We start from the raw sequence: 13,340 nt of genomic DNA, 5'->3' as shown, positions 1-13,340 counted from the left end.
TAAAATTCTAAAAATGGCACCGCTAAACTAAGCTTGTTAACCATTTCGCAGTTCCGATTAGAACTCTAAATATATCTAGGGTAATACGTCCGACTCGCAAGTCTTTCTAGGGAATAAATAACAGTTGAACGAAGTATTCTCATAAAGTGGGACGAGTCTTCTTTCACTTTTATTGGTATTTTATAGCTGCGTTCATTTATGTAAAATATCTTAAGAATTAGTGTACGCGAATGAAATTGAATTACGAAATGTTCTAGTCCGTAATGAATGTGGGAAAGAGTCGAAGCCCGACGAGGGATCGTCGGCTAAATTAACAGTATTTATTAAATGAAGAATTATTAACCTCCAAGAACATATTATTTATCATTTTTTTGTCATTAAGTACCTGTACTTTCTACAAGATTTCACGGTGTGTTTAATCAAATTCTGATTTCATGCCACTAATTACACTTTTATACTTCAATGTAAGATAGTAAAAACAAATATATTTTGTCTTGTGACTTTTAATATTCTGACGGTCTTAACTGATTACTTCAACTAACTAATTATGAGAAATTGGAAAATTAAAATATAGAAATGGAAAAGTGAAGAAATGGAAAATTTGTGAATTGTGTGAAGTCTAAGATTCTAAAGTTCCATGTCTCTACAATATCTCAACATTCCAAAGTTCTAAGCTCTCAAGGCTCTACACTGAATTTTTCAAACTTCTAAATTTCCAAAATTCCAGAATTCCAGAATTCCACAATTCGAAAATTGCAAAAATCTTAAGTTCCAACGTCGCAATGTTGCAAGTTCCAATGTCGGGACTCGGCAAGTCTGAGTCCCAGAGATTGCTAGATAGTCGAAAAGTTCGAAGGTCCCACAGTGGGCTCTCCCGTCCATTAGCCGGCGAAGAAACGTTCTCGAAGACAAAGATAAAAGAAAGCAAGATCGACGAGTATCCCGTTGGCTTAATATAACGTGGGATTAATATGCACCGCGACATCAGAGTGACGTTACAAATGAGCGGCTAAGCTCGCTGTTGCGGTTAATTAATGGAGCCGGACGGTGTAACGCGGCGTTAATCTATGGTGCAATAAACGTAACGCCGCTACGTAAAAATCCAATCAAAATGCATTAATAACAGGAGAATTAATGCCCTGTTGTGCCGCGTTCGCGGCGTGCACCGTGCACATTGCCCGATATTGCATGCACATGCACGTGCACTCACGTACGTGTTCGTGTCGCTCGTAAACGGACTAATTACTCGCAATTATGCAACGGCCGAGTGCACAGCTTTTTTTCTCGGTCATTAGTTCCTCGTATTCCCGCTGAATTACATAATAATATCCAGCCGATGGGCGTCGAAACGTACAAACGATCGATTTAGATATCTTACGTCGAAACTGTGTGTTTCGAGCCTACGCAAAGCAATAATTTTCAGTAAACACAGAACAAACTTGTCCGGGTAATCTCGCTTGATCGAGAATTTATTTATACCTCCGTTACTGCGTACACTGAATTACAGGTTACTCGGTTTCTTTCTTACAAAACTGCGGCAATTAAAAACAATGTACTTACTGGTTCATAAGATCATGGGAATTGAGATCGGCAGGGTATAATTATAGAAAATCTCCGGGTTTGTAGTCTCATGGCGGACAATTACGGTATTGCACCGTCTGCCAGCGTGATGAATATTAGAATTCTACGATTCCTGCTCAGTAATGTTAGCCTAAATCCAGAATGGGGTACTAAATCTTAGTTGAAGAGATTATGCACACGGTGCATCCATAGTCCAAGGAGATGATAAAGTATTAAATTTAGAAATTTGGATATATCAAATTTATAGGATTTAGTTATTCAGGAATATAGAAGTATGGAAGTTCAAAATATTCAAACAACTCTCGAATTTCAATATTTCCAAATTACCCTCAGCTCCAAAATTCCTCAGCTTTAAATAAAAGATTGTGGTAATTTAAAAATGAAAGAATTTGTTGAGAGTCAAATGTTTGTATGTTTGTTTCAGGTGAAAAACCGTACCAGTGCACGTGGGAGGGTTGCACGTGGAAATTCGCGCGTTCCGACGAGCTGACGCGACATTACCGCAAGCACACAGGCCAGAAACCGTTCAAGTGCCATCTTTGTCAGCGATCGTTTTCACGGAGCGATCATTTGTCGCTTCACATGAAAAGGCACTGATAAAGAGGAGCGTCTAGCTAGAAGCGGGGGGATTGAATGGAGAAGAAGATGAAGGAAAAGAAGAAAGGAGAACCGTTGTTCCGAAGAATCGGGACTCGAGTCGTGATCGTAGACGACGAACGATGATTCTTTTTTTTCTTTTTTACATTCGGGACCTGAAGAGCCTTCGAGACACGAATCGATTCGACGGAATCGAACCGAGTCGAAGGTGGATACTAGGAGAAAAAATGAAGAAGCAAACAAATTGTTCATTAGGTTTAGAGATCTAATGAGAATATCATTTTGTAATTATTGGTGGATGATCAGTTGGCGAACCTGTCAGCAGTCGAGAGACGAAGTTCACGTTGTTGATATTTCTACTTGTAAGTAAACAGGTTCATCGAACCGCGGTAGATAGAGCGTAAGAATTGTTGAGACTTTTTTCACGGGAAATTATTTATTTTGTTGTTGAATTGGTGCAATTTGTGATAAACATCACGGAAGCGTAGCTTCGATGTAAGAGGAAGAAAAGGAAAATGGCGGGTCTGGTCGAGGACAACGATTGCTGCAGGTTCAGCGTGACTGTTTTTCTTCTTTCTTTTTCTTTTTTTTATTTATAGCCAATTTTTACTTGTTCGTATTCGTAGTTTGTTTTCATCCTTTTTTTTCTTTTCCGTATGATTAAATAAGGCCAGCTCAACTAGTCTAGAGCACCATATTGTATCGTCTATCGCGAAGAAATAGAGCCAGTAAATGGGTGAAGAGAAGTAAATATCTTTAAGGTAATTAAACGAGTAATAATTAAAGAGAATAATCGAACTCCGATAAACGGAGCTTGGGACTTAGCATGCTCAGTTAAATAAACTACAAAAATCGTGATCGTTGAACAAGTTTTTTTGTAACGCGTTAAAGTATAGCAATTTTATCCGATTATGCACAAAGAATTTCGCGTTTAGGGAAGGACAATCATTGACGTTTTCATTGTCAAAGAAAACCAGGGAATCAGATGCTCTGAAAGCCAGTATTACGTGTGTGCATAAAGCAATATATTAAACGTGTATGTTATTATCGACGGTATTGCGATGCTTCGTTTCGTTCTTACTTTTTCGATCTTTTCTTCGTTCGATCGCAAACATTCTTCGATCGTACCTGTTCAAGAGAGGTACATACTTGGAAACAACACTCGTACACGTACACGCATACACACGCAAAAGAAACACAAGGTGCCAAAGTAGAAGGTGCAAATAAGGTGTCCATTACGCTCAAACACGGGAAGAGGATGAAGAAAGTAGATCGAAGAATTATTTTTTAAACGCTTTTGCACCACTCGCCGAATCGTGTCGCGCGTCGAATGTTCTCGCTGAACAACGGAACAACATTTCGAGCTCGATTTCTGCACATTTTATTTTGGCATCTGCGAGATATAGTTCGCCTTCGATGGGAAAAACAACTTTTTCCTTCGAACTGCCAACGAGAGTGAATCGTAGAACGTTCCTCGTGGTTTTCAAAGTGTAGGTAAAAAAAAATTTTTCGTATCGTTGATGCATCGATCGTTCGATCGTCGCCGATTTACGTAGATTAAATTAGAGCTATTGGAAACATATCGAAATCGAACGAAGACTCTGCGCCGAGTCTAATAAAATGAGGATACCGTGGCGCGATGCGTGTTAACTCGTCGGAACTGTTTGTAAGGTACCATAAGTAGATATTAGAGATCTTGTTATATTGTCACAGGTGGAGTTATAAAAATACGAAGTTGTTGCAATTGGCAATATAGGCAGATATTTTCATGTAGCGTTTAAAACATTGTAGATTCGAGCGTTTGAAATGTTTCAAATTTTTCATTTTGAAAATTTGTAAATTTATGAATTTGCAATTTTGGAATTATTAAAAGTTATAAATTGAAAGGTATAATTTGTACATTCAACAATTTCAAAACTAGAAAGCTTGCAAGCATTGATTTTGAAGATTCGTAACTTTGGAAACGAGTAGTTTTCCAAATTTGGAAAAACAATTTCATTATTAATTATGGCAATATAACGAGAGCCTAGTAGAACAATCTACAATTGCTATACCTTACTTTCCACAGCTAAAGTGCTAATTTCAGTATCATTTTCTCTCCCACACTATACACACATCACAATCGAACACTTGATCTAAGCACTATAATAAAACATTCAATAAATAAAACAGGAACACCGTTTTCATTAATTTATCTTGCAAACAGTTACGAATCGAGTTTCCTTGGTCTTTCAGCAGAACGCGTCGCATGAATATCGGACGAGCTTGTAAATAATTTAAAAACCTTGGAGTGACACGACGTCTCCGTATAAAGCACGTGTGTAGCACATTCCCCCGTTTTCTTTTCTCTTGTCACCTTGCGAGCTACGCGATCGAAGGTAGCCGAAAGAACAGAGACTACAATAATCGCTCGATAATTTCCTACGTTCGGGGCTAGACAGATGAGAACATATATAAACAGATCGTTTGTTTACGAGATACAACTATTTATCGAATATCTAGGTCAGCGATGGGCAACGCCGATGGCGTGATAAGCCTACATGTGAGCAGCGAGCACTCACGGGCACTAAGCAATTATATTCGTTTAATTGTCATAGTGGACGTTTGTTTGATTGTCAACGAAGGTTCAACGTTCACTTCGTTGCAGTACGGTGCACGTCAGTGGCCGCAAGCTCTCCGGGCACTAGATCTGCCCATCGCTGACGTGGACAACAGAGTGGGTGTACGCGTGTGAACAAGGGGCGTTCCTAACGGGAGATCACTGTTCACGGCTGGAAAGACGTCTTATATTCCACTGGTCAAATTGTGAGCTCACTTTTCTACGAACGTGTAGATATGACTCGTATTAAATGTCATTTATCAATACGGTCACTTCTGCCAACACGCTCAACCCGAAAGATTCAGTCGATGTGAACAATGTCATTTTGCCGTCAGACTTCGTTCCAGCTGCGCACAGTGGCGGGTAATTATCGAGCGGTTAGCGTATTTCGAAACTAGTTAAAGTCGATGGAACTAAGATGCCAGTATATGCTAGAGCCAGTTTATATTCGTTAAAGAAGAAAGGAACCTCTACGTGTAAGATTAACGCCGATGATCGATAAATGAATACTTGTTACATGTTGTATCTCGATAGGGAATAGTGCCTTTTAACGTTAAGGAAGAAGTATGCTGCGTTAGGCCTTAAGTATACTGCTAGTGCCTTAAGTCACGCGAATCTTCGTGCTTGTACTCATTTCATAACGCGACCATTCGAATCCTCGCCCGGAGGACCAGTGAGATATCAAGCTGTTGCTTTATTAGTTGCTCGAGACTCGTGGAAATCGAGTGTACACGAGATTCTTCGTTACTTTCCACCTTTTAACGTCCTTTCATTCGAATTTACGGAAACGTTTCTTCCTTAGCTGTTCAATTTCCAAACTGATTCTTTAATGGGCTTGTAGGAGATGGAAGATCCATTTCTATATCTTCAATTTTTATCTACCATTATAATTTCTGATATTATTTTATCGGACATTATAATTTCTATCCGTTATCATTTATCTAACACTATAATTACTTTCTGTTATTAACTATTTTATTCATCATTACAACGTCTACTTGTTATTAGCTATTTATGTGTCATTACAATTTCTATCTGTTATCGGTTTTATCTATCATTGCAATTTCTTCCCGGTATAATCATTTGCATGTATCATAACTTCTATCTGCTACCATCACATCACTATAATTTCTATCCGTTATCGAATCTGTCTATCATAACAATTTCTATCTATCGCTATTTTCTCAGAACGATTTCTCCGATTTGTCAATGAAAAGAGAGTCGACTTAACCGATCGTCCTAATTTGGCAGGCGTCAAACGGCGATATTCCGAGAGGCGCGCAATACAGACCGCGCCCCCAGGAACGTATGAATGATTTTCGTATGATCGTCACTGCGAAATTCAATCCGAAAATGGACGAGGTGCCACCCAGGATGCCATTCTACGATCTTGATGACTGATACCGTTGTACCTTTCCTGTAGGGAATTTCTTCGGCCGGAGCAGCCGTCAGTAATCTGAGCGCAGCGCGGGCGATGAGAAATGTATACTGACGTCATGCCGACACCCTCTTTGATCATTATCATTTTTTTTTCTTCACCGTGCCGAGCTCGTGCCGAGTCGTGCACCTCGAGACGATGCATCCCAACGGCGTTACCTCCACCTCGGGACGATTCATTTCGGTTAATTGTCGACGCGGCGATAAAACTTCCATCATTCTTGCGTGGAATTACATTTCCACTTTCTTATATTTCCGGTAACTTGCACGTTTCTGCTTGGACTTTTGAAGATTCTCAGAGAACATCCTCGATCGAGCATTGATTGGGGAAATTGACCCTTTGCACTCGAGAGGTGTGGTGGTAATAGTCACCATTTTATTCTGAACTGGATAGTCGTGCCAATAGGAATATTTGGAAATTTTTGTAGAAATTTGGTTTTAACAGTACGTGAAAGCTTTCATTGATCAATCTAGAGATTTTCATCAGATTCGAGCTTTTACCACCATCTCCAGTTTCAATGAAATTCGACTAAATGGAACTATGTGTTATTCTAACGAATTGAAAGGATTGCAAGATTTGCTCCCAGCGAAAAACATAAAAAAACAAATTAAAAAAATATGAAGCTTAAGTTTCTTCCTTCCGATGTACCATATGTTAACTTGTATGTGAAATCATGTTAAGTTAGCAGTGACAAATTGATCATACAGAAAATCATTTTCAGTCCGAACGAAGAAATCCTCGAGTGCAAAGCTTTGAACCCATCGTGAGTGAAAAATCTGGTACTTATTGTCATCGGTGGTTTTTCCGGGTGTACACGACGATCCATCGACGTTTCTCGAGACTAACATAGGAGGAACATTCCACGTGCATAGACGTTGTAGTTGGAAATACCGTGGCGAAAAGTTGGACAAAGCGCGTGGACAATTTGTATCTCATGTTAATGCGAACCCATTCAATTTTCCGTAGAAGGCTAACCGTCGAGGAAACAGGAAAGCACGCGTGTAAAGGGGCTCGAGCCGAACGCGACCGATTTTCTATGAAGGCCCCACCTAGGAAAATTAGCATTTCAAGTGCCTTAACGGACGTCAACTGACAAGCAACTAATCGAGGTTGCGTATTCGGATCGAAATCACCTTTTACGATAGAATGGACGCTTTCGTCCGAGCATCAGACACTTGGTCGGCACACTTCGGACAAGATGACAGCTGGAAACAAGAACGAGATGAGACAAATAGGTTGCTGCGATATTTGCATGCAGGATGATCGATGAATCGTATGTTTCTCTTTGGAAAATAGCACGCTGTGTTTGCAGCTTTTTAATTTTTGTTGGGGATCGATTGTGGTTTCATATTTAGGGCAACGTTTAGGGTTGTGGTATATCGCTGGAAAATTTGTTATTAGAGAATCGGTGTATTGTAGGCTTCCTTAGAGGAAATGTTATTCTGTATGGATGTAAGGTATTTGGAAATTATTTTTGTTAGAAATTCTTTCAATTTTAAATGTTTCGAAGAGTTTTGGAATTTTTTGGATTTAAAGTTATGGGTTATGTATTTTCAAGTTTTTAAATTGAGAAATTTTCACATTGCCAGGTATCCAAGTAACAAATTTGGATTTTTCTAATTTCCCAGATCCTTCAATTTTCCCAAATTCCCAGATTCGTCCCATTTTCAAAATTTCTTAAATTCCTAGATTCCTTAAAGTACCAAAGTTTTTAGAATCACCTGATAATCTCCGAAATTCCCAAAATTCCTTTCAACAACTGAAAATTCCCAAATCGTCAAAATTGAAAATTCCTTAAATTCTAAAATTGGATTGTTAATCGTGTCATAGAGTGTCGTGCCTGAACTCGCTATCGACTATCCTTGATTTCCTTAGTAAAAATGAATTTTACTCTTAAATAAACGAAAAACTAATAAAACGGTGGGTCGAACTTATCGGAAACAAAGCTGATGTGACAGTTTGTGTAAATAGCGATGATTCTTCGCTTAAAGGGCCAGTAAAGATACAAACACACATACATACATACATTTATGCACGAGTCACTCATACTTATACCTAATCACGCAAACCACAACTAAATTACACTTTTAATCTGCGATCACGCGCGGTGCTCAATCTTTCTTGGTGCTTTCGCACGTTTAATTCAACGTGTGTACATGTACACTTAAATGCATTGTAGGTTTTGTATAATATATGAGTTGAGGGACGAGTTTTTTATAGTTTGCTTTCCTTTTAAGGACATTTAGGGTAGATATGTATCACCAGATGTTTATTGCTACGTGTTATTTATATATGTTGTAATTCCACGTGGTGTGAATGATACATGTGAGAATTCTATATGTGGTGATTTTGTGTGCTGTGATTGCATGCTTTGTATTTCTACGCGTGGTAGTTCTACGCGTGGTAACTCCACGTGTCGTAATTCCACGCATGGTAATTCAGCGCGTAGTATTTCAAAGCGTGGTAATTCTACGCGTCGGAATTCCACGCGTGGTAACTCCACGTATCGTAATTCCACGCATGGTAATTCAGCGCGTAGTATTTCAAAGCGTGGTAATTCTACGCGTCGGAATTCCACGCATGGTAACTCCACGTATCGTAATTCCACGCATGGTAATTCAACGTATAGTATTTCAAAGAGTGGTAATTCTATGCGTCGGAATACCACGCGTGGTAACTCCACGTGTCGTAATTCCATGTATGGTAATTCAGCGCGTAGTATTTCAAAGCGTGGTAATTCTACACGTCGGAATTCCACGCGTGGTAACTCCACGTATCGTAATTCCACGCATGGTAATTCAGCGCGTAGTATTTCAAAGCGTGGTAATTCTACGCGTCGGAATTCCACGCGTGGTAACTCCACGTATCGTAATTCTACGTGTGGTAATTCTACGCGTCGGAATTCCACACGTGGTAATTCCACGTGTCGTAATTCCACGCGTGGTAATTCCACGCGTCGTAACTCCATCTGTCGTAATCCCACGCACCATAATCTACGTTCCGTAATCCTACGCGTGGTAACTCCACGTGTCGTAATTCCACGCGTGGTTATTCTATGCGTCATAACTCCATCTCTTGTAATTCCACGCGTGGTAATTCCATATGTGTAAAAATTCCACACGTCGCATTACTACATGCCGTTACTCCACACATGGTAATTCCACACATAGTAACACCACACATGGTTAATTCCAAATTCGAAACCTCATAGTTCCATGCGTTATAAATCCCCGTCTTGTAACCACACTAAAGTCTATAATTTTTCTCCAAATTTGAAAGCAAACGAAGAACGGAAATAAAACTATAGGTACCAAACTTAAATTTCTGAACATTGCCACTATCAAATTATTCATTATATATTCATTAAATATTTATATTTAACAAAAAATAGTATTTGCAGGCCTTATTTCCATTTGTCGAAAGGTATACCTGCTACCCTCTATTCTTATTTATAATTAAAGTCTACTTTGCATGGAGGTGTACATCAACGTGGACAATACACGAAGTCGATTCTTGAAGGTCCATAACGCACGCGCGCAAAATTTGTTGCGAAATGTGTGCAAGGTGTTTGCGTCCGACGGTGGACCATGCAATAAACGTGATGCAATATTCGAATAAAAATATACGCGATCAGAGTTCCACTTGTTCGTTAATTTTCTTAGTTACTTAACAAACGACGTTATTTGAAAATAATGCAAGCAAAGAAAGAAGTGTTTTACGTGGTCCAAGAATCTCCTGCAACGCGAAAGACCACGTGAACCAAACAGACCGGTGATTATCGACTCAGACACGAAAGAAATTCTCGTGAAGACAGTGAAGAAAAATAAAATATAAAAAAACGGAACCTACTAGTTCGTAAGATATAGACACTAGTGGAGCAATAAAGCTACTGTACATAGTATGTAAAATTATTCGTTGATCATCGTTGACGAGAAAAAGCAACGGATCAGCGTAGCATAATTGTCTCGCAATAATGTAATCAATGGGGGCCAGTAATTCTCTCTCGGATCTCGCACGGATTTATACAATGCGAGGCGCGCGACGCACCCTTTCTTCGTCGAATTAAAACCCGGTCCAATTTCCGTCAAACATTTCGTCGTCGCGAGTTGCAACGAGCGTCGAAGTTCGTCGAGTACCGTTCGCGGCACGCAAGAAGTCACCTGAGCGAAAATACGGATCAGGGAAGTACCTCGTTTCGCTCGTATGAACAGAGAAAGGGATTAAGCACACGTATCGATGAGTGAAGGGAGTGCAAATGAGCTGGGAGGAGAAATTGAAAACTCGAGCTGTAATTTTACAAGGACGCATGGTACTTCTATGCGTTGTAATTCCACGTTTGGTATTTCTGTGCATGGTAATATTCTACGCGTCGTAATTCCACTCAAGGTAATTTTACGCATTCTAACTCCACGCGTCGCTATTCCACTCATGGTGACTCTACGCGTCGTAATTCCACTCGTGGTAATTCTACGCGTCGTAATTCCACTCATGGTGACTCCACGCGTTGTAATTCCACGCGTGGTAATTCTACGCGTTGTAATTCCACACCTTGTAATTCTACGCGTCGTAATTCCACGCGTGGTACTTCAACGCGCCGTAATTCCACGCGTGGTACCTCAACGTGTCGTAATTCCACGCGTGGTACCTCAACGTGTTGTAATTCCACGCATGGTAATTCTACGCGTCGTAATTCCACGCGTGGTACTTCAACGCGCCGTAATTCCACGCGTGGTACCTCAACGCGTCGTAATTCCATGTATGGTAATTCTACGCGTCGTAATTCCACGCGTGGTACTTCAATGCGCCGTAATTTCACGCGTGGTACCTCAACGCGTCGTAATTCCATGTATGGTAATTCTACGCGTCGTAATTCCACGCGTGGTATTTCAATGCGCCCTAATTCCACGCGTGGTACCTCAACGCGTCGTAATTCCACGCATGGTAATTCTACGCGTCGTAATTCCACGCGTGATACCCCAACGCACCATAATTCCACGCGTGGTACCTCAACGTGTCGTAATTCCACGCGTGATACCTCAACGCGTCGTAATTCCACGCATGGTAATTCTACGCACCGTAATTCCACGCGTGGTACCTCAATGCGTCGTAATTCCACGCGTGGTAATTCTACGAACCGTAACTCCATGCATCGTAATTCCACTCATGGTAATTCCACGCGCCATAATTCCACGCGTGGTAATTCTACGCACCTCCATCTGTCATAATTCCGCGCGTCTACAAGGACACATCACCTCACAATTTTCTTTTTCTTTTTTTTTCTTTTACTTGAGATCCATGTAAATCCCCCTGGTTCAAGCCTGGGTATGACAAACGATCCCCCCTGCTCCTCTGACAATGCAGGTGTCTTCTTGTGTGCCACAAGCAATTTGTAACTTCGCTTTCAGGTTCCTACAGAACAGGTGTAAAACACGTCGCGTCGAATGGGAACACGAGATGCGGCCGAAAAATTGTGTTCGCGGCTGATGTTGACAGGGCGTGTTTTCATTGGACGAAACGTGCGTTTAAACGAGTGCATCAGGGAAAGGGACGAGCTTTCGAGTCGCGCGCCGCCAACTATTATTTAATAAGGATAGAATTGTACATGTCGCGTAGTACCGCGTACGACCGGTAATATAATATATTATAACTACGACTCACTGTATAAACGAAGGCATTATTACAACTTTGTACTTTCTAATTAATTACATTAATCGCGTCGCTTGAGGACGGCCGCTATTTCGTGTCGCGCACGTCGGCAGGGGAGTTTTTGTTAGTGCATTAAAAAGGAAAATTAAATATATATATATATATATTATATTGTATGTACAGGATGTTTCATTTTCAATACATACAAGTACTTTGCAGATTATTCGTTAGTCGAAGAAATTTTTTATTTAACATGTTCTGTAAAATGTATTTCATGTCACTATCAAAAAGAAATAAAAATGCACTTATTTATACATGAACATTTAACAAATGTTAATGTACAAGATTTATAATCTGAAAAATGTTTCAAATTCTGTGCACTCGATACATATTAAATTTTCGTGAAAACAAACATAAAATTTCTGAGGCTAGATAAAAGTTATGTCCACAATAAAATGTCTACCTCGAAAGAAAGTGTGTTTAAACCATTCTTCCAAATAACGAATAATTGTCGAAGTAACAGCGTGGACCGATTAAAATGAAACAGCCTGTACATAGAAAAATAAAAAATCTATCTATATATTATATATAGATAAATATAGAATATATATTGTAAATGTGGTTGTAATCTTATTACTGTTATGTCGATATATCGATGTCCTTGATTTGGATAATTTATTTATTGCGATGTGAACCGAAACGAACAGCGTGTAATTATTGTATACCGCGGAAGATGAGGAAATTAATTATGAAATAATAGCGAAATATATTAACGTGCACGAAATTCTATATATATATATATATATATTATATATATTTATACAACGTTATCGACGCGAGATCGCGTCTCGAAGAGGCGCGTCTCGTCGCGAGAAAGTCCTAAAAATTCAATCACGTTTTGCGACGGTATGGTTGAGCGGATATTTAATATTGTACTTGGCGATTCCTAACCGTGGAAGTAAAATTGTTGTATCGTAAAGGCGATCCGCGACACGGTCGTGTACGTTTAATAAATTAATTATTGTCGAAAGTCGCGAAGCATACACACGCGACGCGTCACGTTCGTCCTATACGGTACAATATCGCGCCTCTCGATAATCTTATTATCGAAATGATGGTTACATATTTTAGATAATCCTATTATCATTATCATTAATACGATTCTTATTATAATTGCTACTATTACTATTATTATTGTATTTGGCAGGGTTACGACATTAAAATCGTAAAAGCAACATACCGATTTTTACTCTTTACCTCTCTTTGCAGAATTGTATTAACATGTGGTATCGACCACAACATATATGATCGACCACGATCTATGTAGAACAGTAATGGGCAGGTCAAGTGCTCATTGATGAAATTACACAACATAGAAGGTGGCAGTGGCAAGATGTGGGACTTTACAAATTTGAAAAGAATTATAAACTTTAATATTTTTACATTTAAAAATTTGACTAATACGCTAACATCTAATTC

General features: G+C 39.5%; 1 protein-coding gene across 5 annotated transcripts in view; it reads left to right on the top strand.

Moving 5' to 3' along the window:
- The window catches only part of LOC100881458 (uncharacterized), a 374,378-nt gene extending 361,282 nt beyond the window's left edge, over positions 1-13,096 (top strand). For all 5 annotated transcript variants that reach the window (XM_012280661.2, XM_012280663.2, XM_012280662.2 and 2 more), the window contains one exon: positions 2,006-13,096. In XM_012280661.2, the coding sequence (XP_012136051.1) occupies positions 2,006-2,178 (173 nt within the window). In that variant the 3' untranslated portion in view covers positions 2,179-13,096. The remainder of the gene's footprint in view (positions 1-2,005) is intronic.
- The last annotated feature ends 244 nt before the right edge of the window (positions 13,097-13,340 follow it).

The sequence above is a fragment of the Megachile rotundata genome, chromosome 1, assembly GCF_050947335.1.
Source record: "Megachile rotundata isolate GNS110a chromosome 1, iyMegRotu1, whole genome shotgun sequence".
NCBI lineage: Eukaryota > Metazoa > Arthropoda > Insecta > Hymenoptera > Megachilidae > Megachile > Megachile rotundata.
Note: the sequence above shows the minus strand (reverse complement) of the source record. Positions and strands in the feature narration are given on the sequence as shown.